General features: G+C 37.1%; 1 protein-coding gene across 5 annotated transcripts in view; it reads left to right on the top strand.

The window, feature by feature from the left end:
• RNLS (renalase, FAD dependent amine oxidase) overlaps window positions 1-26,876 on the top strand; it is a 282,593-nt gene that overhangs the window by 211,622 nt on the left and 44,095 nt on the right. For all 5 annotated transcript variants that reach the window (XM_053585267.1, XM_053585266.1, XM_053585264.1 and 2 more), the window contains exon 5: window positions 5,199-5,372. In XM_053585267.1, coding sequence (XP_053441242.1) covers window positions 5,199-5,372 — 174 coding nt within the window. The remainder of the gene's footprint in view (window positions 1-5,198; window positions 5,373-26,876) is intronic.

Genomic DNA, 26,876 nt, shown 5'->3' with positions numbered 1-26,876 from the left:
ATGTAAATAATACTATCCCACAATGAGAATTAATTAACTACAACTGCATGTAACAACATTTACATCACAAACATAATATTGAATGAAAGAAGCAAGACACTGTATAAAAAAAATTATATCTACAATATATAAATGACCCCTACCTGGCCATAAGAAAAAATATATATATTGTATCGTCCTATTTATGTGAAATTCAAAAACAGTTAAACTAATCTGTGGCATTGGATTCAGGATTACTGATTACCTGTGGCAGGAAGTGCCTGAAATGGGGAGACAAGGAAGATTGTGGAGCTGTGGTAATGATCTGTTTCTTAATATGACTTCTGGTTATACTGGTGTGTTCACTTTATGAAAACTCGTCAAGGCATACTTTTTGTATGTGTATTAAACTTCTATTAAAATCTACATTATTTGTTTATATATACATGTATATGTGTATGCATATATATACTGTCAAAGAACAAGATTTCAATAAATTGAGTTTTAAAGACTTTTATTAGCAATTCGTGAACTGGACAACATTCAGTCTACTCAGTTTGGTTGGTTTTAGTAAAGTAACTTGAGCAGGAACGAGGAAACAGCATGATGCCAAAAGCTGATTAGTTAACATCAAGTTACTGCAGGGTAAAGCAGAGAGTACTTCTTTATCCTGGCAGCTCGGGTCAGCCAGGCCCTTTCAATAGGTTGCTGTGAATCCCAGGAGTTTTTTTTTTTCACAAACTGGCCTGTTTGGGGGTTTGGCTATAATCTCTCGCCTGATTTCTCTGGTCAAATCTTACAAATAAATATCTTAGGTTTCAGTTTGGTGATGTAGAACATTACCATAAATGACTTCTTTTGGGTTGGTCAGTTGGGACCTTGTACCAGAATTCAACCCAAATCGTTGGCCTCCCATAATTTTTATTTCATAATACACACACACACACACACACACACACAATATATCCATCGAAACTGGATATATATAACCCTGTCTGACTTCCTCTAATATTATCTCTAATCCAAGACTTGTCTGTAATAACTGTTGCCCCAATTTTACTCCTGCATTGCTATAGTATTTTCCTATAGCCAGAAGGAGAATTTTTTTTTTAATTACTTTTTTTCCTTAAGACAGAGTCTCACTCTGTCACCTAGACTAGAGTGCTATGGCATAGCTCATAGCAACCCCAAATTCTTGGGCTCAAGTGATACTGCTGCTTCAGCCTCCCAAGTAGCTGGGACTATAGGCACCCCGCACAGCACCCACCTAATTTTTCCACTTTTAGTAGACATTGGATCTCCCTCTTGCTCAGGCTAGTCTTGAACTCCTGAGCTCAAGCGACCCTACCTCCTCAGCCTCTCAGAGTGTTAGGATTGTGTGTGTATTGGGGGTTGGGGGGACAGAGTCACACGTTTTTTGCCCTTGGAGTGCTGTGGAATCGGTGCTCACAGCAACCTCACCCTCTTGGGCTCAAGTGATCCTCTGCCTCAGCCTCCTGAGTAGCTAGGACTACCAGCACCCACCACAACACCCGGCCATTTTTAGAGACCTGGCCGTTTTGCTTTTGCTCAGGCTGGTCTCAAACTCATGAGCTCAAACAGTCTGCCTGCCTGGGCCTCCACGAGTGCTGGCATTAGAAGCATAAGCCACCACTATGAGCCCTAGAGTGCTGGAATTATAGATGTTAGCCACCGCACCTGGCCCAGAGTGAGAATTTCAAAACAAAAGACCAAAAAAATATTTTTAAAAAACAGAAGACCATGTCTGCCCTTGGCCTATAACTGGTACTAGCTTCCCATATTAATCCAAATAAAATCCTCAGAGGAGACACATAACCCTGATGGTCTATGTAAAATAGCCTCACCAACACCTATCACTTATCCTTTACCCTGCTTGCTTTTTTCTTATAGCTCTTATTACCAACTGACATACCATTTACTTGGTTATTTATTTATAGTTGACCTCCCTACCACTGGTATGTACACTACATGAAAGCAGGGACTTTAATTTCTGCTTGACGGCCCTAACATCAAGACAAATACATGGTAAAAAGTAGGCAAAGGATGGATGAATGGATGACGGATGAAGGGATAGGTGGATAGATGGGTGGATGCATGAGATTGTCATCAAAAAACAGAAAATAGGCAGAGTATATATTATGAGCTTATTTTATAGGTTAAGAAACGAAGAGAATAAAACCATATTAGGTAGCAAAGAAAATGAAATCACTTACTCAGGAATAGAGCCAGATCTTTTGTTCCTTTCTTTCTCACCCTCCTTCTCGTCTCCTTTTTTCTTCCTCTGTCTTTCACCTCCCCCAAAACTCACTCATGCAAAACACAAAAATGTACACAAAGACACGGGCAGGAAAAGAATGAAATAAGAATAATTCCTCTAATTAATGGAAGTCTGAATGTAAACTACCCTGTCCACTATAATTTTTAGCCACTTTACTCACATCATAGTCATAATATATATTTTGTATTATATATATGTGTGCTTATATAAATTTGTCTGATATATAGTATATATGCTATATAAAATGTAGTATATATAATCTATATAGGTATATAGATTATAGATTATATAACCCTGTTGATTCAAAATTAAATGAGGAAAAGGTAAAGAATCATTATACTGGAATTAGGCATTTTTATAGAAGCCTTGCTATGTGGTCATATGTCCTTTTTGAACATATGATAAAAATGAATCTATTGTTTTCCTTGCCAAAGTGTATGTATTTGGGATCTAGGGCTTGTTCCTTCAGTATTTTGCATAAGAAACTTTTTCAAACAAAATAATACCATTTTTTTAGGTTTGCATTATAACAATGAAAAACTTTTCAGGCCCTGAAGATGAATTTTTTGTAAGTAAATATTTCCAGAAAGTGAGATTGTTTCAGTCAGAAGTCTCACCCCCCTGTTCTCAAAATGAATTATAGAGCCCCCGGAGCAGACAAGAGTGGTTAAGGTTAACTGCTGTGTCTACATAGATATCAATTACCTTTTCAAAGGGCTACCAGTGGGATTTGCCACTTGGCAGTTTGTCTAAAAACTAGCTAGAAGTGTTGGGGAGGGGAAGGTCCAGTTCAGTTATCAACCTAGTTGACCCTTCAGTTTTGACTTGAAAAATAAAAATAAAAACATTTAGGGCCTTTCAGTTACTAAATAGCTGACTACAAAGTTTTGTTTGAATTTTAATTTTAAAAATGGAAAACTTAGTGACATGTGTTCAATTACCAGCATTAGTATCTTTCACTTCCTCTCTCTTAGGAAACAGTGAGCGTAATGTCAAGCTATAACTTTTAAAGTGAATTAACTAATAAAATGAAGCCCCAAATTCGTTGGGTGTAACAAAGCCAATGTTAGATCATTCATTCATCAAGCAGTTAAGGATTTCAAGAAGGCAGAAAACGATGGGTGCAAAATAGCATTAATGTTAAAGGAGAAAGTAATTCCAGAGTTCATTTTGAAACTCACACTTGCAGACAAGCAGAGGAAAGTATGGGGTAAGGAGGATTTGTGTGCTACTCCCATGTGGGGACTCAGGCCTCACCTTGACTGCACAGCTTAGAAGCAGTGAAACCTGGGGCAAGTTACTTAACCTATCTTAATTTTACCTTCCTGGGGATGTAAAATGAGCATGGCAAAAATGCCTATTTTGGTAAGGCTTTGGTGAAGATTAAATTCACTCATAGTTCTAAAAATGTTTTGTAGCAGTAATAAAGTACAGGCAGCTCCCAGGTTACGAACGAGATAGGTTCTGTAGGTTGATTCTTAAGTTGAATGTGTATGTAAGTTGGAACAGGTACATTTACCCTTTGGAAAGCCTCTGTTCGTAAATGCAAATCGTACAGCAGTTGAATGTTTATAACTTCTGGACTTAGCATAATAGCCTCCGTTTGTAAGTGTGAGTTGTAGGGAAGTCAAGTGTAGGATTGTTACTGGGCTTAAATGATTCCCTGAATACCCTTTCTATAACTATCTGCCTCCTAAAGCCACTTTACTAAGGTTTGCTCAAAGTTGCCCCCCAATCTTGAGGTCTGCTGATTCCAACTGTTTTATATTAGGATATTTTTCACTAATAAATAAGAATTGTCCATATGTTTCATATCTGAACTAGCCTGCCTAAGCCAGACTAGAATTATAGATTTCTCTGAAACCCAAATTAGTAATATTATACATATACGAACAAGCAGCTCCCGGAGACCTTTAAGGTAGGAAATTAAAGAGTGAGTAAAGTCTTCCTCTTCCCCACCCCAGGATGGAAGATTGTCCCATTTTCCTAAATATTTTCCTACCTATAATAGAAAAAAGTTTCTATTTAATGAATACTTATTCTATGCCAAGCACTGAGCTATGAATTATTTCATGTAATCCTCATGACAGACTAGTGCATTCTATACTATTATTGCTACTTGTAGACAAGAAAATTAATATAATTAGCATAATTAAGCAGCTTGACCAATGTCATACCTAGTAAGTGGCAGAGTCAGGATTTGAAAACCTAAACCTGCCCAATTCCTTTTTCAGGCTTTTCTCATTTTTTACCTCCTACATTTCAATTTATTTTGCTTGTCTGTGTTTGCTTTGCTATCTCTTTATTTTTCCCTCCTTGACGTGCCTGTGTTGAGTAGTGGCTTATAAAAACGATGAGTAAGATGGGGTCCCTCTGCTTAGGGAACTGTTATAATCCACTGGAAGAAAGATGGGTGGTGAAAAAATCATGATGTGATGTGGAAGAATTAAAGAAGTCATAAAGGATGGAGCATCAGTCTCTCCATCTATAACGTGGGATAACTCTCTACCCTATAAAACTGTTGTTATGATAGAAAAGCCTGTGTCAAGTATTTAGCAAAGATCACGACTCATAGAAAGTGGTCAGTATATGGAATCTATACTGATGCCAGACAGTCCACGGACAGTAACTAGGATACCAAGCTAGAAGAGCAACTTGGATCCAGATTTTGAGAGCCTTAAATGCCAGCCTAAAAAAGTATAGATCTTCAGCTTGATAAAAACAATTGTTCCAACATTAGTAATCCTTCTCAAAAGAAATTAGAGCTGATGCTATTTTACATTACCTTTTAAAATTCGTCGTAAGTGAGATGGAGTTGGTGGAAGCAGTTGGCACCACTTTAAAGGAGTTCTGTATTTGATGTACTAAAAGGAAAGATGATATTTTCAAGTTTGATGCCTTTTATTTTTTTCTTCCTCAGTAATTAGTGCACGCCAAAGGCAGCAACTGGAGGCTGTGAGCTACTCTTCGCGCTATGCTCTGGGCCTCTTTTATGAAGCTGGCATGAAGATTGATGTCCCTTGGGCCGGGCAGTACATCACCAGTAATCCCTGCGTACGCTTCGTCTCCATTGATAATAAGAAGCGCAATATAGGTCAGTACCCCCATTATTTCCCTTAAATACAGTAACAATGGTGGATGTAGATCATGAAAAATGCTGTTTAATTGAGTGTTGCCATTCTGAACAGAGCAAGCATTTAACTCCAAGCCACAGGGGATAAAATTTAATGTCACATTTGGCCAGTAATAAAATACACAGTGAAACCAGCAAAGTTTTTCAGAAAATCCTTCACCACATGGTTTGTATTACTGAGTTCAGGAAAATAGTATCAGAAGGTTTAAGATTTCAAAATGGCCCAAGTTCTATGGCTGTAATACGTATCCATCCATATGCAAATGTATCCCTCATCATTTGTTTCTTGGTGGAGTTTGTTTTCTTTTGTTTAGTTTGGGCTTTTTAAAATTTGCTAAGTGCTGCTCTTCCACTTCCCCAACTAGAAATAAAAAGTGAATTTTACTGTGTTATGAAAAACTTTTACTCCAATATAATTTTATTGTTTAATTGTATTTCATCTGGAAAAATATGGCAATTACTTTATAAGTAAGGTAACTAAAAGTTGTGTAAAATGTTTCATGAGACCTTTACTAGAATGTGATGAAATCTAAACTCTACCTTTTTGATGAAGATAGTTGTATAAATTACGTTTGAATTGCAAGAAAAACACAAGTAATTCATTTCAGGCAAAAAGGTGAAAGCATATTCTTATTTGTAGAATTGTGGTGATTCCTGAGGTGCTGCCTTTAGCAGAATAAACTATGATGATCTGAAATGACTAAATTCTTGAAAGGAATCATCATTTGTCTGTTACAATGCAGTGATGGTCTCATCAAGCCTTTAGTTAAAGATCCGGCTTGATAAAAATCACCAACTAATGTCTCTTGGCTTGACAGAACTTTATAATGATAGAACTGGGCTGGAGTATGGTTTTTACATCAGAGCACATGATCTTAGAAAAATGTTTCTTTTAAAACTTAAAACTCTCTACAGGCCAGACTATTTATGTTAACATGATACCACATATATGTACAATCAGCAGTTCATGAAATGCCCTATAACAGCAATGGACAAACTATTTTTAACTCTGCAATTGCTTTATTCTGAGCAGAGGAAAATAGCCCTCGATCTTCTCTGCTACATATATGCCATGGATTAGACATTATCCTTTGTGTATTGCACTATACGATATATTATCTATCCAGGTGTATTCAGTTGTATATGACAGAAAAAAAAACTATTTAAACTTGTTTAACAACATAACCAAATGTTTTATATTATCTACTATGGACTGAATTTTATCTCCTCCAAATTCGTATGTTGAAGCCCTAATCCCAAAATGATTATAATTGGAGATAGAGCTTTTAGGAGGTAATTAAGATTAAATGGGGTGATAAAGTTAGGATTCTAACCCTGTAGGATTGATGGCTATATAAGAAGAGCAAGAGAGGGAACTTGTTCTCTCTATCCTGGCTCATACATGCCAAGGAAAAACCACGTGAGGACATATCAAGAAGGTAGCTGTCTGCAAGCCAGAAGGAGAGCCCTCATTAGGAACCAAACCCACCAGCACCTTGATCTTGGACTTCTCAACCTCTCCAACTATGAGAAATTTCTATTGTTTAAGCCACCCAGTCTATATAGTATTTTGTCTTGGTAGCCTGAACTAACTAATACATTATCTAAGAAAACATGAGGGAAGGATTCAGGGTTGATTGATTTAAGAACTGAGCAATATCTTCAAGGATCTAAGGTTCATTTTTCTCTGCTCTCTTCTGCTGTTGATGTTTGTATCCTCAGAGGACTGATAGCAAGATGGCAATAGCTGTTAGAGTCACAGTGAAACCCAATAACATGCTTAGGAAGAAGTGGTGTTATCCCTGACTCTGTCATAGGCCAGAATTGGGTTACTCACCCAGTCCAAAACTGGCGAAGTGGGTGGGAACAGTGTGGTAAGTCCAGAGAAATCAAAATCTACACTTGGAACTAGCATTAGGGTCATCTTCCCTTTAGTCATGTGAGAAGTATTTAAAAAGAGGGTTTTGTTAGAAAGAAAGAAGGAAGTAATAAATACCAAGTTGGCAATCAATAATGGTTATTATCTTCAAGTAAAGTCACATCATATGTGGCAGGTAAAGTTCTAAAGTTAGCACATAACGGTAAGAGTCATATGTGTTCAAAATTACTTTTGAAGTTCCTTAAAACTTCATGACATTTTGGAGAATGACATAACAACTTTCATTAAATTCAGTACAACCATTTTTTCAGCATTCAATTTATTTTAGTTTTTTTGGGAGAAGTCAGATTAAATACTTTGTTTGCATTTATAGGGCATTGATATTATCTACTATGACAGGCACACAAGATGGAAAGAAATAGCAGAATCGTATTTCTTACTAGAATGAATCTGCTATACAAATGGAGTGGAATGGTGAGGGAAGGCACCCATACCATAGTACAATAGTTATTTGTAAAATTATGTAAGTTTTAAAAGTACAACATAAGATATTAATAAATTCTCATGTGATTGGCAGAATTTGAAATAATGGATAATGGATTATCTGTAAAAATTTTCTGTCAACAATCACACAATTTTAAAACTAGAGGGCTAAGTAAATTGGAAACCATGTTTTTGCTACAGCCTATGGTGGTGCCAGGTTAGCTTACAAAGAATATCTGCCTTCCTTCATCAGTAGTATGGAAAATTAATCATTAATTATGCCAATTTTAAATTATCTGAGGCTTAGAAAATTAATCATTAATTATGCCAGTTTTAAATTATCTGAGGCTTCCAGTAATGGCATTCCCTAATATAAAATCTAACTAATTTGCATTTAAACTATTTTTTCCTCTCTATCTGGGGGCCAAAGTACCACTAAGTGTGTCTAGTTGAATTCACTACTGTGTCTAGTTGAACTTACAACATGAATGCCCATATAATGTCACTTTACTGCATTTTACTGATATTCATATTTAAGTAGGCCAGTAAGAGATGTTTCTTTATGCTACTAACACTACCCCACACCCTCTCTTTATTTGGAGTGTTTGACTGAATCAAGAATTAACACTAGAATACACATACTTAGCTAATCAAGGGGAACATTGATGTTTTGTCCAGGGAAGACAGCAAGAAGGTAGCTGAGGACTGGCAGTGTTGAGATCACAAAATATAGTCCATTATTAAGTCTTGAGGAGGATAAAGAAGTGATTCCAGCTAGACTAAGGTGAAGGCATAGTCATTTGTCAGATATCAGGAATATATAATATGTGCAGAAGGCCACAACCAGAACCAATGTTTTCTTAGACGCAGGGACTAAATTCCAAGAGGAACTAGACTTAGCTTCAAGTACCAATATTTATGAATATCCTCTTAGGAAGAAAAAGAAAATATATACATAATACATATATATAATGTACATATATGTGTGTGTTCTTATATAAATTATGTGTGCACAGATACAAAAAATAAATATTTATAATTTAAATTAATACACTTAGGTTATAAATTAGTCTTATTTTATATATTATTTCCCACTTTTAAAACCAAAAGTAGGCCTTCTTTAGAGAGTGAAATAACTCAGCTCATTTTGTGAGGAGAACATTTGCACACAAAGTAAAATCACGCAATAGATCCCTTTCAGCCTCTGGTTTCCCTGTCAAGCTGTCCTTAATGGGAAAGATTTACTTCTAAGATAATACTTGTCCTCCTACCTGCCAAGGAACTTAACAATACAGGAGATGGAAAGAAAGTGGAAAATCAGCCAAATATACACATCAAAAATAAACTTTAAAAATATCTCTGGAATGTACTTCTATGGAATTTTCCTTCAGCAAAAGTGAATTCCAAATAATATTTGATTGATATATTTTCCATTCCCAATTTATTCACTAGATAAAATATGTACAAATATGTATTGAATGCTTTCTGTGTGCCAGGAATTGTGCTAAGAACTAAGGACTCCGCAGTCCTCAGCCTCGTGAAAGCCTTCTCAAATGGGAAATTCTGAAGGAAACAGGAGAAATGAGTGTCTGTAGTTAACTTGCTGTCAAGTAAGAATTCTCATGACTATAAAGGGATGCACACTGATCTAGACAATATAGAAAATGTTAACTCATGCCTGTGATCAAAACCAGGAGAGTCATGTCTCCTGGTGACACTATGATGAGTTTTTAAAGAACACGTAAGATCTTTTGTCAACATGATCCCAGTAATCTCCTTTTCTTAGATAAGGAAAGATAAGGGCTATGGAACTTTAATGAATCGGAGCTCAGAATATTTAACTTTTTCCTGGAGAATGCCAAAAAGTTCAATAAATGCAATTAAGTCATGAAATAACTAAGAAGCAGTGAGCAAAAAGGTAAAGTCTAGAGTCTACAGCTGCGTGGCATTTCCCTAGCTATAAACAATTCCAATTACAGATCTCTACAGCATCCACACTAAGCAGTAAATATTAAGCATTAAATACCCTGAGTCCTTTCTTGTGTCAACTTAACACCCTTTGTGTTCTGCCTACCCTGCCCTCTGAAATTGGCCAAAACTTGTGGCTGTAAGGCTGAGATTTACAAAAGACCTTCAGGTTGGCCGAGAATTGGTCCAGAACATAACAGGCAAATATGTTGTGACTGAGAGTAGTTTCTTTTCACTGTCATGGGGGAGTAGGCAGGGCGGATAATCAGATGACTGTTCATAATAAAGAAATGCACAGATTTGAAATCTACAGGTCGTAGATGAGAGAGAACACTGACAGAGCCCACTGTCACTGCTGCCTATTAAAAAGAAAGAACAAGGAGAAAACCACTGTCTGTTGGCTTTGTAAGGAAGTGGGGTGGGGCCACGTAAGGAGGAGGAGATAATCGTCAAGATGCACAGGTGGGAATGGGCTCGGTCATCTGAACTTCCCACTAAGGAAAGTCAAGAATGGGTGTGAAACTACACTCTAATGAAGAAACCACTGTGAAAAATGTGATAACAGCTAACATTTACTATTTATAATTACATCCCTTTAACAGGATTGTTCTTTTGTCTTCTGAGTACCTAGAACGATTAAGTACCAGTTTGGAAGTAGGAAGAGGAAGAGCTAACTTATGCTGCCTAATTGAGGAGAAAATTTCAGGCATCAAAGGATGTCTTTTAAGGGCAGTGATCAGATACTTAGATGGTAGATGTCTTAGACATCATCAATATATTCACTAACCATTACTTTTCCTTGCCTGTTCAGTGGGTGACCAGTGCTGCAGTATTAATTCTCAATGTCATTTCAGGACCAGGGAAGGACATCTCAGAGAACCAGGGAAGGACATGCCTCATTCAGACACGAGGCAAGGGGGGAGGGGGAAGAACAAAGAAAAAGAAAGCAGAAATCTAGATGATGAGATCTGATGATGAGCTCTGACTTGACCTGGGGATTAATGTGTAGATTTTGAACTTGTTTGCTATATACTTACTTGGTGACCCTCTACAACTCCTTACAACCCCGGTGTGGTTCTGATATAAGCAATTGCTTTATAGCCATGATTGCCTCTTATTGGGGTGTTGGTGTATAAATCCAGACAGTCCAGGCACTTTTTGGAATATCTGAGATGAAGTTAGATAGGATCTGTAAGGTTCCTTTAGGTTGGTTTAAACTTCATAAAACTTTATCTGTTGTCTAAATGGCAGTCTTCACATCTGTTTGAGAGCCTTATTTTGAATTAAGGCAGAACTCCTCATCCTCACAACCTCAAATATAAAAAAACCTCAACTTGCTGTTTCCATAATACCTGCAACCATGTCAGTGTGCTCAGAAAAGGAAATTGGAAGAAAAGCTGTCTCTGTGGGACTGTGCTGTTTTGAAGGATCTTGAAGTTAAGTCCTTACTGTGGTCTGAAGTGAGGCTGTCAACACTCTGGGTTATAAGCCAGGACTCAAAATAATATGAGCTGCTCTGCTTTCCAGACAAGTGCCTGGCTTTCATCATTCTGGAGGCTGGAGGCATCTCAAAACCTTTGCAAGTTGAGAACAATATCGTAAAACTGCGTAAATCTCAGACAGCTTGTGAGCCTCAGGTCCTGGGAAACAGTAAAGACTTGAGCTGGATGAGAATTTGACAAGTCTTCCTCGTGCTTCATTTTTATCTTGGACCATAACGACACTAGCCCAAAGAGATGAGAACTTTCCTTTGCCTAGAGCTCCCTTAGAAAAGATTTCGAGACTTCCCTCACTGTCAAGATTCCTCCTCAGATCCATTTAAATGACTCATGGGCTAAAGAATTGATACGGGCTAACTGCAGAACCTGCTGCTTTCCCCCAAATTAGAAGCTGTCTTCTTTTGTGAGAGTACATGCTACAATCCATCATACGTGGTATACAGCCATTGATCCCTGTCATCTTGATCAAGATTGAAAATAAGAGACAGATACGGACCTCATGGCATGAGAGGAGTGTGTCTTCTTGGCTCAATAAATATTTGCTGAGCCAGTTATTCTTTATGCAACTCTGAGATGTCCTTCCCTGGTCCTGAAATAACATTGAGAATTAATACTGCAGTACTGGTCACCCACTTAGAAGGCGAGGAAAAGTAATGGTTAATCAACATATTGTTTATATCTAAGATATCTCTAATTTAGGTCTCTGTTACCGCTGCCCTATAAATCAGATAAAATGAATGAGCTCTCCAGTTACATGCTGAACTGGGAAGCCATTGAAAAGCATGTGAGTTCTTGACAGTTAGAATGATTGCAAACCTCTCTTTGGATATACTCTACCATGCCTAGAAGATTGGGAATGCTTGACTACATAGTATAGTCAGTAAGACCTGAAAGAGGGTACTAGTGTTCTCAGTAACAATTTTATCACAGTCTCTGAGAAAGAATATACATTAGCTTTGAATGAAGGCACTGTAACACAGACCTTAATTTCCAAGGTTACACTTCAAGGAAACCCACTGTTCTCTTTGCAAAATATTTTCCTTTTTTAGTACTTAAAGAACAACTGTGTTCCAGGTGAGATATTTAACTTAGGATAATATGTGATAGCTCTGCAAATGTGCCATTTCTCTGACTCAGTTTAGCAAGTATGTCTTTTTTATATCAAGATGATATTGAAATGAAATCATATCTTGCATAGGAATCTTGAGATAGATGATGAGTTCATAATACTCCATGCTTAGTGAGTGATGAATTCTTTATTATACAATTGTGATCTGGTTATTATCATGGGGGGTCAAAAGTTACCAGTGTTGTTCAACATAGTTACAGTGGACTTTGGAATCACAAAGACCTAGTTTCATGCTATAACTCAATACTTAGAGTTAGGTTGAACCCTATGATATTGCTGTCTATATAGATTAAAAATTGTCCAACACCAGCATTTTCATGTAATTCAACCTAGTAACTCTGTGATGATGAGTAACTTACTTAATCTTTCTTGAGCTTCCCCTACTTGCCTGTACTACAAATATAATGTCTCCCAGAAATATTATAAGATTGGATGAGACACTATATCCAAAACTCCTAGGGCCATGCCTGGCGCAGAATGGGTAAATAGTTAAATGCTATCTGTATAGTTGTTGTCACATAACAAATTATTTTATGGTTTAAGTTTATCAGTCACACAAACTTTTCATTTGGAGAAAGATAAGAGAAGGAAATGGCAATAGTGTATAGGTTTAAAACTATCATTGATTAAAAATATCCATTAGAGTGGCTAAAAAGCATCTTGTATATGGACAAGAAACCTAGAAAATAGTTAAGTTAGATGCAAATTACTTTTGCTTTTTATGGAAACTCAAATCACTCTTTGAATAAAAATTTTTCAGAAAAATTTACACTATATAATATCTGAGAAGACTAAGGAACTGTGAAGTCATCGGCAAATCAAAAGGCTGAGCCTCATTCAAACAAGGTTTCAAAATCTTGACTGCACACTCTCACCACAGGAATCACTTTATTGTGTTTCATAAATACTTTACATCAGTTAGCGTTTTTAACTCTGTCCAGAATCATCAGTCCATCTTTTTGCCCAAATGTGACATTATTGAGTCAATTCAGCATAAAGAGCCCTTTGGCTTATTACCAGTGACTTTCTTCTTATTAAGTGAGCTGAGAAGGCTGTGATATGGGCTCTATGATTATGTGTGGGCCCTGCTATTTTTAATGATCATTTCCTCTATAGCCTCCACGTATGTGTTCATTTATATAATGAGAAGAATCCACATGTACCGTACAGGACATTGAATTCCCTGCATAATATGAATGAATATTAAACATCGGAATCTGAAAAGAATCTATTGAAATTCCATGAATATTTATAACTGATCTGTGGGAATAGGGGAATTCTTCAATGTAAAATATTCCAAATTCATGTTTGTAAAAATGAAGTGTCCTTGAATTTAAAGTACAGTTTTCTTCACGGAAATATTTCTATTATAAATTTACCTATGATTTCTCTGTTGTTGTTGTTACATTTCTCTATTATCTAATGGAGTCAGGAAAGACATTTTAGAACTTTGAGATCAATTGAGCCTAATCTACTATTTTTTATTAAAAATAAAATGTCCATTTGATCCTTTTTTACTGTATTCATAATAGGAATTTGTCAGGATTCACTAACAATATAGGAAGGAGTAGCGTTTCTTTGATTTAAGAATTTTTGCCCAAATACTCAGATTCCATCTTTTTTTTTCTGTCAAAATATTACAGGAAATTTTATTCATCTTTTAGGAAAGGAGATAAGAATGTCTGCAGAAAATCAGTGGATTTCCTCTACAAAAGGGGTTAGGAATATTTTGACACTATCATAAATAAAAACCTTACCATCTGATTACAATCAGTTTTTCAAATTTAACGTTTTATAACATCAGGCCAAAAAAAAAAAAAGAAAACTTTAATGAATCCATTTAACTAGGGCAAAACTTGAGGTCAAATCCTCCAGCCCACAGATACATTTCGCCCATCCACAGAATTATTTTGAACAGCTACAAATCTAAAACTGAACCCAATTACACAACTATAACGATAAAGTGATATTGTTAGAGGCAAACCAGTATGCTGGCTCAAGGGGAAAACCTTGCCCAATTCGGGAAATTCATCCAATCATAATACCACTTAGCACACAAAATTTCATATAGGGCACAGTGCTGAGTAGGCCAAAACAATATGCATAATAAGGGGTGGCTGCACATGCTGGTGAGTATTGGGAAAGCGGAGCATTTTAGTGGACTGTCATCATCGAAAACCAGGGCTTTTTTAGACATCATGGAAGGAGAACTCCTACAGGAGCCTGGAAAACCAAGTGTGAGTTAGGACAAATCCTCTGTTCAGGGACCTTTCAATTAAAGGCCTTTGAAACCTGCTTTTCCTTTTGGCAGTGCAAATAAAAGCTGCAAGGAGCTGAAAATCTCCTCGTGTCCCAGGATAAATAGATGTTTTCATAAAACTTGGGAGGTCTTAGCCAAAGAAAAAACTTGTCTCAAGCAGATCCTGAAATATATGCAGTCCCATTACATATGATCTTTTCTTTAAATGGATAGACTCTCCAGAATTTTTAAAAGAATTAATGCAAGGAAGATAGAGAAAAGATTATTGCAGCCCCCAAAAGAAAGTAGAATTCAGAACATACTTGTGAGAGTTGTTTTACTCCTTTGTTGTTGTCGTTAGGCACATTAACACCATGTTAAGATGAAACTCAACATGTTTAGTGCTGGCTTTGAACAGCTTTTGAGCCGCCAATCTCCCAGCTCTTTCGGGCTAAAATCAGGAATTCTCCTTGGTTTCTTCTTCCCCTTCACCCCAGTATCCAGCCTGTAACCAAGTCATACTGATTTCACTTCCCAGATCGACCTTGAATTCCCTTCTCTCCACTTCCCAGACATTATCTGATCTCCTCTGGCCTTGCCCCTTTCCAGTTTATTCTTCTCATAATCAGAATGGTCTTCTTAGAGCACGCATCTGTTCATGACACTCGCTTTGCTGTTCAAAGCCCTTTAATGCCTTCCCTTTGCACGTTGGATTCAATCTCAAATCCTTAACCTGGCCTTCTAGGTTCTGAATGATGCAGTAAGTGTCATATGTATATACATAAAGGCCAGACGCTTTAGGCTTTGTAAACCATGCAGCTTGTTGCAACTGCTCAAATCTACTGATGTAACATAAGCAATAGACATTATATAGTCGCGTAGGCATGACTGTGTCCCAATAAAACTTCATTTACAAGCACAAGTAGCAGGCCAGATTTGGCTCAGAGACCATAGGTCATTTGCCAACCCCTGATCCAGCATATGCCTTTCTCAGTCTTTTCACTGCTTAGCTTCCTCAGCTTTCCAGCCACACCTTTCTTTCCTACCATACTTTTTCCCATCTCAAGACAGTTGTTCATTCTGTTCTCACTACCTAAACGATCTCAATTTAAGTTCCACAGATGCCATTCCTGAATTCCCAATTTAATTAGATTCTCTTAGTGTGCTCTTCTATAGCACTCCATATTTTAATTTTGGGTACTAGGTATTGATTCATGTGATTTTTGTTGCTGTTGTTGCTTGATGTCTATTTCTCCGTCACTCACATTCATGAGTGAAGAGGTTAAATATGCCTTGCTCATCTTTATGTCTCTGGCACCTGACACAGTGCTTGACATGCAATCAGTTCTGCAATGAAATGTTTGTTAAATGAATAATGAATTACTGATATCTTATCAAAACCCAAGAGAGGAAAACCAAAGATAGTAATTTTAAGGATCTCAGATCTGAAATATGCTTTTCTTCAAGTCCATTCGTTCCCAAGGAATATCATTTTGAAAATTCTATACTTGAAATAAGAATTATTTACCAGTCAGGATAATGAATAGGCATACCCTGAAATCTTAATGCTACCAGGGCACTCATGGTGGACACACTGTGGCAGGTTGGACAGCTCTACTTCATTCTGTAGCTCTGTTATCTGGAACACACACCCTGATGGTCAGCATGGAGGCAAGCAGGAAATGGAGCAGGCACAAGAGCTTTTAATAACCATGACCTTGATCTAACACCTCCCCTTGCCATCCACTGGCCAAAACTGGTCACATGGCTCCAGCTTTACTGCCAGTACAGTAGCAAGTTTGTGAACTTAATTGTCAGGCCACATAGGACAATAGCTCTGATAGCCATTGGAGAAAAAGAGTTTCAAAATTGCATTGAAGGGTAGACTCATTGCTGGTATCAGTGCATAGTTTCCCAGGGGGAGTACATCAAAGGTGACTGTAATGTTATTCAGCATTGAGGTTTGCGACACCTTCTCTAGAGTGAGCTCTTGAACTTAAATTGTCAGGCCTTGTATTAAAGTCTATTTCTGCATAATAATAAATAGTTAGCATTCCCTGTAAGCAAAATTTCAACAATGTTTAATCTGATGTCCTTTTTTATTCTGTTATTTTGCTCCTGAAAATTTCTTAAGGGTATATATTTTTAAGTCTACGCAAAGGAATAGTTATGGAAGCAAATTAGCAGTATCATGAGACATTGTCTTATCTTGTGTCCAATAATCCTAATTGGTTATTACCATTCCTTGAGTTCTACATATAAAAATATATGTAGGAATATAAATATATATATATTTATTTTAAAGGAACAGTTATAAATTCTGCAATACATCTGCTCCATCAAAGAAGGAAGAAATGATCCTTTAATTTGAAATGAGTCTCTGAGGTTTACCCTCCTTACTTACATAACTTGCCTGAAAGTATTCCTCTCGAGACCAGGTCTGTCTCACAAAGCCACATCTGCTTTCTGACCATGGAAATAAAGGCAGGAGCCTCAGGAATGATGGAGTGGGATGTATGCTAACGTGAGTTCTTCCTCAAATGGAAAACTTCCCTGGCTTAGAACTTGCTGAACACCCCACAGCAGGAATTCTATAGCTCTGCAAGAGTTTACCTATACTAATGGAGCCTGGAAATCTTGCCTCTTTGATTTGCCACAGTGAAAACCTTCAAGAAATTTCTGTCTCTGTAAGGTTAGAATTATTTAAAAATAATCAGAATTTTCAACTCAGTAGTCAGATGTGATTGAAATAGTTAAAGAAGTCTTAAGTCAAAGAAGTCTCAAGTCCTGGAGAGTAGGGACAAAGTGTTATCTAAGACTCCATTAACACAGAAATATGAGTCCTGAGCTGTCATTGTACAATGTATATATCTGAGTGTCAGAAAAAGTAGAAGTCTGTCTCACAGCCTTGCATCACCCCATCCTTGCATCACCCCCTCCTCAAATTACAATAAGGCCAGGCATGGTGGCTTACACCTGTAATCCCAGAACTTTGGGAAGCCAAGGTGGGAGGATCCCTTGAGGCCAGGAGTTTGAGTCCATCATGCATGAGTACACCTATTTAAGACATAGTACCAGAGGCTTCATACATTTAGGATAGTTTAGGTTACAGGTGGCATTAAACTCAACTTAGATGGCTTAAGCAAAAAAAGGAAAAAGAAAAGAAAAAAAAAGAGGAGGAATTATTTATTGATATTATTCCTAAAAAAATCCAGGAATAAAGCTATAAGTGAATCTGGATAGATTAAGTTAACATCATGAACACTTTAATTTCTCTTTTTTTTTTCCCAGAGTCTTACTTTTTCATGTTTGGTAGAGTGCAATGGTGTCATAGCTCACAGCAACCTCAAACTCTTGGGCTCGAAGCCATCTTCTTGCCTCAGCCTCCCTGGTAACTGGGACTACAGGCAGCTGCCACAATGCCTGGCTATGTTTTAGAGATAGTGCCTGGCTGGATTGAAACTCTGAGCTCAGGCAATCCACCACTCCCAGAGTGCTAGGATTACAGGCATGAACCACCACGTCTGGCCTGGCCTGATTCTGTTGATTTCTTGACTGTACCTTCTGCTGGATCAGGTTCATTCATGATGACACCAGGTAGTACCAAACATTTCAGTGCCAAGTATTATGGAGAAAAAAAAAAAAAAAAACAGGCCTATTTCCACACAAGCACAACATTAATCCTGGAATCAAATCTCATTGACCTGACTGGCCTACCTTAATATAATTTAATTTTATTTCAGAGAGAGTGTCCTGCTCTTTCACCCAGACTGGAGTTAAGTGGTGTAATCATAACTCACTACAACCTCAAACTCCTGTGCTCAAGGGAGCCTCCTGCCTCATAGCGCTGTCATGCCCAGCCTGTCCCATCTTTAGTTATGTACTCATTGCCAAACCAATCACTGTGACCAGGAGAAATAGCTTAACATACCAGTTTAACCTAGCCCACATTTACCAGGGCTGAAAGTCAAGAAGGGGTGATCCCCCAAAAACAAAATTTGGGTACTATTGCCACCAAAGACCCAGTGAGTGGCTGAACAGGTGATATCTACCAGGCGGACATTCTCTCATATAAACACCTGACCAGCCTGGAGGTTGACATTTAGCTACAGCCCACAGTCATGCTGGCGAGCACAGACAGGGAGTTTCTCTAGTTGAGTCTTGAGACAACTCCGGACTCTTGAAGTGATTGAACCTGGTTAAGCCATGCCTGGATTTCTAACCTATGAAGACAAGAAATAGTATTCTTTTTTTCAGTCAAAAAACAAAAATTTAGCTGCACGACCACATGCCATTCTCAAAGAGGCACTGGATTTCTTGTATCTATTACGTACATCATCAGACAGAAGAACTTCACCGTTTGTGAACTATTTTGAGCCCCTTCAGGAGACCCAAAGCCAGTACAGTATGAATAGAAATACAGAAATGAATTCGAGTGGGCAATGTGTGTTTTTTCCTCCCTAAAACAGGGAGCACTCCCTGACCTGACTTCCAGACACAGCCCTGCCTGTCATCTCTCACCCCTGCATAAGTCAGCCGTCTCAACTGATTATGTAATAATCTTAGCTAATTTGAAGATTTATCTCAACCCTTTGGTCTTACATCTCTTCCACTATCAGGGGTTGGGGATGTCCCTCTGATGAGTAGGAAATTGTCCCTACTGACTCTGCCCAGTTCCTATTCCTACCTTCTTTTCCTGTCCCAAGGCCTCTATCCAGCACCCACTGGTATTGCAGAAATTGACACCATTTTTATTACTCAGGTAGTTTGGGTTACTGGTGAATGCTATCATTTACTTTCTCAGCTGGCTGGAGAAGGCAGAACACACTCTTCTGTGAACAATTTTCCATTGTTTACTGGCAGATTATTTCCTAGATTTGTATACATTTACTTGTGCTAGAGCTAAGGGGAAACATCTGAAATTGGAAGTATGAACTTTAGGGGAGTTCTTATTTTATTTCCAATTCATCATGTGGGGTTTTACACACTTGTTTATGTTTAACTAAATGCTTATCAGAATGGTTATCTTACATGGAGTTGTTTAGAGGATGTCTGTGCATCTTGTTAAACATAAGAAATCTAAATATATATAGCTCGGGATAACAAGGATTACAAACATACGTGTGTATTAGTTTTAAAACTTCCCTTTCTAGCCTTTATTTAAAATAGCAAATGCATACATTCACAGATCTGTTAGTACCCACTAGTTTAGCATAAACAAGTCAAAATCCAGAAGAGAAGAAACTAATTGATGTGTTAGTTGTTTTTTTTTTGTTTTGTTTTAAGCTAGTATTTCTAACTCAATGATAGAAAAGTTTCTTGGGGTCACATATGGAACTAGAGCTATAGTCATTCAGCTGCGAGAATTCAATGCTGTCAGAATCTAAATGTGCCACGGCTTTGTCTAGAACTGTTGACTCCATTCTGTTTATTCAATAGCTGGAAGAAAGCTTGCTCTCTCTACCCATGTTCCTCAGGTGCTGGGAACAGAACTGATACTTCATTCATTCATCTGCTCCTCCACTTCAACAAATATTGATTGCTTACCATTTCCAAACCCTGAGATAGCTAGTGCTCGAAATGTAAAATTAAAATTAAATTTCTAAACTTTAATAATGAAAGAACAAAACACTGAATAACAATCATCCTAACTTTATGAAGAACTGACTTTTTCAAGTCACACTTTCTATTTAGTGCTAAAAATCAACCCATAATGAGACTTTGGTTGGCAGTAAGGGATTGCTGCTCAACCTCTCTTGTACTTCCAAACCCAAGACGAAGTTATTAAGAACAAATTTAATGTGCATTACCCTGTATTCTACTGGCTTCCTATTTTTATTAAGTATAGTTTTGCCTGATGAAATGTTATACCTAATGAGGTAAGTTTTAACCACCTTTAGTAAGGAATATCAAATTCTGGCCTACATTTAGAAATAGCTCAGGTGGGGCATTTGAAATGTATAAGAAAAGAAAGCTCATATTCTTCTTAGTAAAGTATCTCAAGAATGGAAGAAAAAGTATCCAATGTACTCAGCCCTACTATGAAACTAATTTATGGCTTTCACATGAAAGCTATAACCCAGTTATAACCTAAGAATAGGGGGAAGGGAGAGGGAGGAGAGGGAGAGGGGAGGATGGGCAGAGGGAGGGTGATTGGTGGGATTACACCTGCAGTGCATCTTACAAGGGTACATGTGAAACTTAGTAAATGTAGAATATAAATGTCTTAACACAATAACTAAGAAAATGCCAGGAAGGCTATGTTAACCAGTGTGATGAAAATGTGTCAAACAGTTTATAAAACCAGTGTATGGTGCCCCATGATCGCATTAATGTACACAGCTATGATTTAATATTAATAAAAAATAGTACAAAAAAAAAGAAAGCTCAATTCAAAAGGGTCAGTGTACGAGGCTTCCACTGTATTTTTTTGTTTTCAGCTTCTTTTTTTAGAGGCAGACTCTCGCTCTGTCATCCAAGCTAGTGTGCCATGTTACACAATCAACTTACTGCTACCTTGAACTCCTGAGCTCAAGTGATGCTCCAGCCTCAGCCTCAGCCTCCCAAAGTGCTAAGGTTACAGGCATGGGCCACTACGGCTGGCTGTATTTTTTTTTTTTTTTTTGTTAGAGACGGAGTCTCATTTTGTCGTCCTCGGTAGACGTCACAGCTCACAGCAACCTCCAGCTCTTGGGCTTAGGCAATTCTCTTGCCTCAGCCTCCTGAGTAGCTGAGACCACAGTTACTCGCCACAATGCCCAGCTATTTTTTGTTGCAGTTTGGCTGGGTCCAGATTTGAACGCGCCACCCTCAGTATATGGGGCTAGTGCCCTACTCACTGAGCCACAATTGCCGCCCTGCCTGGCTATATTCTTGACTATGGAAGCTTGTGGTTTAAGTTTGTAAATCAGATCCACTGCTAAATGTGATAAAAACAATTATAAAGAAATAGATATTTTAAATAAATGTTAGAGAGAATATGAAGATGATTGAGAAGATTTTATTTTAATATAAATTGTTAAAATTTTTACCAAGGTGGTATCTCACATTAATCATTTGCTAATTAATTAACTAAATATGCTCAGTTTATGATTAGCAAGGTTGCAGTTTTATCCTTCTGGGACAAGAAATATGAACTTAATGAACTTGAAGAGGAAAAACTGCTTGCTGATTTTTTAAAAAGAGATTGGATGTTTTCAGCCTTGGACTTGGCTGAAATGCTTTTAACTCAATGAGGTCATGATTTCAAAAAAAGAAGAAGAAGAAATGTAAAACAAGATCCTACAAATTCAGGTTCCTTTTGATGTAGATTCTAGAGGGAAAGACAGACAAGAAAATAGACAAAGTACAATGCAATAAATACTATGGGTCAGGGGAACACTTGCCTACAATACACATCATTTTCTGAGATTCAGATATCCCCCAATGAAGTGAAGTACAATAAACCCCCAGTAACTCCAACCCTTTGAAAAGATGTGAGTCAAGCTTGATAGGTTGGTGTTCCAGGCAGCACTTGATGAGCACGTACCATGCGCCAAACCCTGAACTTCTCACTTTAGCTGGATTTAATCTGCACGGTAATCCTGACATTAGCACTATTTTTTTCTGTAGGACAAGAAAAAGATCTCTAGGAAAGAGTATACAAATTGGATTTGTATGGAAAATACTACTTACATGAGTAACTGAAAACTAATAATAAAATACTTTTTTCTTTTTGAGACAGTCTTAGTTTGTCACCCTCAGTACAGTGCTATGGCGTCACAGGTCACAGCAACCCCAAACTCTTGGGCTCAGGTGATTCCCTTACCTCAGCCTCCTGAGTAGCTGCGACTACAGGTGCCTACCACAGTGCCCTGCTATTTTCAGAGACAGTGTTTCGCTCTGGCCCAGGCTGGTCTGGAACTCCTGAGCTCAAACAGTCCACCAACTTCAGCCTCCCAGAGTGCTAGGATTATAGGCATGAGCCACCACGCCCGGCCAAGATACCTTTTAATCTAGCAGTTAACAAAAATTACCCAGTGTTGGGAAGAATATGGGGAAATAAGAGCTTTCATATACAAGGGCTGTCTGGAAAGTATCCAGCCATATAATACGAAAAATAGAGACATACGTGTGTGGATGCTTTCTGGACAGCCTTTGTACTATTGAGGCCATTTAGCTATATCTAAAATAATTTTAATATGCTTTCCCTTTGACTCAGCAATTCTGTTTCTAGGAATTTATCCTAGAGATAGTTTCACAAAAAATGTGGCAAAGATACATGAATTATCTTAGTCCAATTATGCTTAGATTGGATAATTTGTGAACAACATAAATTTATTGCTCACAGTTTTCTACTACAAAAGTGCCTGTAGTAGATAATGTTGGAGGTAATGAAATTGCCCAGAATATTTGGTGAGTTAGGGCCCTCGTAGCTGAATTTTGGCTTCTATAATCTCTAAGTATAAGAATCAGGCTTGAGATTTTTTAAGAACAAATAAAACCCACAGGTTGTCCCTCTGAAAAGTGAGGCCTAGTTGCTGATTTGGAGCCAGTGGTACACGCACAGAACAGCAGATATGCTGCCAGGGAGGCAGAATGCCACGTGGCAGGGAGCTCTATGTATGTTCACCTTGGCTGTGCTGGAAAGCCAAGGAAGGGGAGAGAGAGACGTCAGGAACATGCATCTTCCCTCACAGCTCCCTATCCCCTCCCCGCCTTTCTCCTTTCCCTCTCTCCTCTCCTGGTCAATGTAGATACAGATATTTTTGGAACTTACTGATGTGATTGGCTTACCTGGCTTTACAGGTGCTACTGGCCTCAGAGCCATATGAAAAACCTAAATTGTGACAAGAGCTCTCATGGCTTGAGAGCAAGTATAGTTGAGCCTGTCCCATGTGGAGATGGGAGAGGCAAACTTTCCACCAACCCTCACTGCCAGGTTTAAGGAGAGCTGACCACCACCTCTCAAGCTGTGTGGCCCTTAGCTCCTTGTCCACTTTTCTTCACATGAATCTGTTTTCTGAACTTTATTTGCACACACTGTCAATACTGTACCATTTAGCAGGTAATGGTTTTCTAATTATTTTGTATGTGTTTCATCTGCTCTGCTAGGATGGAAACTCCTGAAAGGCCTCAATCATGCGTCTCATGGCACCATACACTGCACTAGACACCAACATGCTCATTTGATTGAGCCACCTATTAAAGAAACATTTTCACTTATTTCTTGTTGCTCTTGGTATGCAACTACAAGGTTAGCCAATCTTTAAGTTTCTTTAGTCCTCTCCTTCCCTGTCAGAATTTAGAGCTGGCCTTTGGGGAACTCAACTTCTGTCCCATGATAGATACTGCCAAAAATAAAATTTATCAGAAGGAAATGGTCTCTAATGTATTTTGCATGTGAAGAAGGCTATCCCAGTGAGTTTGAACTTATAGTATAAACTTGTAAAAGGAAATATGGAAGCAGAGATGCTGTTTGACCTAAAAATGTACATTCCTCATGTGGTTACCAAGATAGGAAATCAAAGATGGTGAGAAATTTGGCTCAAAAGTGGAAATAATTAAATTAATTATTTTCTATATGTCCAACTTACTAGGCAATGTTAAAAATACATTAATTCCCCATTGATTTATTTTCGGTTGTCCTATGCTAAATATTTAATATGGCTTAAGAATTTTTTCAGAGATAACTAGTCTAACTATTCTGATTCATTGAATATTATCATCAAACAGTGCCAGGCAATTTTAATTAATATAACTTTATAATGTATTTAAATACATGATAAAGCAAGTCTCCTCTCATTTTGAAAAACAATTTAAAAATTTTTTTTTTTTTTTTTGAGACAGAGTCTCACTATGTTGCCCTTGGTAGAGTGCTATGGCATCACAGCTCACAGCAGCCTCAAACTCGGGCTTAAGTGATTCTCTTGCCTCAGCCTCCCAAGTAGCTGAGACTACTGGCACCTGCCACAATTCCCCGCTATTTTTTTGGTTGTAGTTGTCATTGTTGTTTGGCAGGCCCGGGCTGGGTTCGAACCCACCAGCGTTGGTGTATGCGGCTGACCCCCTAACCACAGAGCTACAGGTGCTGAGCCTGAAAAACAATTTAAATATTCTCATTGTTGTATTTATTCTTTAGAATTATTTTATCAGATTCCAAAGAATCTTATTGCATTAATGAAGAATTATTTTTCTTGCTAGTTATCACTAACTTTATAGAGAAATCAATTTAATATGAAAAATTTTTAATTTGATTAACATTAATGTGATTAACTATTATTTTAATCATATCATTTTTCCTCCTTCCTAATAATTATAAAGCTTTTTTCCCCATTTTTTTTATTGTATTGCACCAACTAGAATAATGTTAAATACTATTGCTGTTACCAAGAATCTTAGTTTCTTTCTCATTTTATTGTGAACATCTATAGTATTTCATTGTAAAATACAATACAAAGCATTAGCTTAAAAAGAATATTCTCTTGTTTTGAAGAAGTCACTTTTTCTCATTTTGTCTTTGAAGAAGTCACTTTGTCTCCTTTTTTCCCATGAATTGATGTTAACTTATTAATGGATGCCTTTTAAATATACAGTAGAACCTCTGTAAGTTGACCCCTCAAAGGACCGTAACAAACTGGTGAACATATGGAGGTGGTCAACATAGAAACTAGGCCTCCTATACTGATATGTACATGTGGTGCATGTCCAGTCTGTGAAAATTAGGTCTATTTAACTAAATAGTGATCAACTATGCAGGTTCTACTCTTTATTGACATAATCCTGTTTTACCTAACTGTACTAATTAATATAATATAGTAGATTAATTATTGGAAACTGTTGATGAATTTTTTAAATAAATATGGTTTGTGAACATTTTATTCATGAATTTTCTCTTTATAATCATTTAGAAGAATGTCTGTAGTTTAGAATATGTGTTTATATTTGTAAATGTGATGTGTATGTCTACAGTTGACATACCAGCTTGACAATTTGAAAGAAATCACAAGTAATGCATCCAGATACTGAAGTCTTTTCTTTTAAAATAACGTATTGACTGTTTCCAATTTCTTTTGGGTTTTTTTTATATTCATTTTATTTTCAATTGATGCCATTTTGATAAGTTTTGTTTTCAAGAAAAATTATCTTTTTTCTTTTAAGATTTAAAAGTTCATTAGTATGAGATTAATTCATTTTCATGACTTTAAATTGTTAAATTAATGAACTTTAAAATGTTGAATAGTATGAGATTATTCATTTTCATGACTTCTCTGTATCCGATGTATCTTGCCTGGCAAAGGAAGACAATGGGGATGCTTCCCTGTCTTTAAATGAAGTAGAGAAAAACCAAAAAGAAATAAAATGTCTTTCCTGAGATGTCAAATCATGAACCTGTCCTTAGGCAGATTTGGTGCTATTATATTCATTCTGCCAGAATATTGTATAAATATAGTTAAAGTAACGATGGGCAATGTCATCCTAAGGCATCTAGCAGAAACAAATGCAAATCTCCCAAGATACACTCTTTAAATTCAAACCTCAAAAAGTTTCTCATATAAAGTTTCTAGGAACATGAGCTCCCCATAGAAATATATCTATATACTTGTGTGGGTGTATGTGTGTATATACTTGCACGTATATCTCACAAAACACACAAGGAAGCATGCCATTATGAGCAATAATTATGCAAAACAATAAAAATGAGAACAACAAAAACAGAATCAACCTTGTAAAGCCTGTATATTTTGGAATAACCAGGTACACAATATAAAATAACTATATTAAATATATTTAAAGAAATAAAAAAGAGTACTGATAGTATGCCTAAGGAGAAAGAGACTATCAAGCTTGATCATACAGATTTAGAGAAGAGCCAAATAGAACTTTCGCAAATGAAAAATAAGATAAATTTAAAATTCAAAAGACAAATTGAACATCAGAATAAACACAAGTGCAAGGAAAATGGCAACCTGAAAGATAAATCAGAAAAATTACACAGCCTTTAGCACAGAGAGATAGAGATGGAAATATTAAAAACAAATCAAGATATATGAAGATAGAATGAAAATGTCTAACATGTCTCTAATTATAGTTTCATGGAGGGAGGATAGAGAGAATGGGAAGAAGGAAAATATTTGGAAAACTAATAGAATGATTTCCAAAATTAATAACAAAATTGAGACTTCAGATGCAGAAAGGCCAATGAAGTCAAAAAAAAACCAAACAACAACAAAAAAATCCTCACACCCTTAAAATATGTGAATAAAACTGCAGAACACGAAAGGCAAAG

This window comes from Nycticebus coucang, chromosome 3 (genome assembly GCF_027406575.1).
Source record: "Nycticebus coucang isolate mNycCou1 chromosome 3, mNycCou1.pri, whole genome shotgun sequence".
Lineage (NCBI taxonomy): Eukaryota > Metazoa > Chordata > Mammalia > Primates > Lorisidae > Nycticebus > Nycticebus coucang.
Note: the sequence above shows the minus strand (reverse complement) of the source record. Positions and strands in the feature narration are given on the sequence as shown.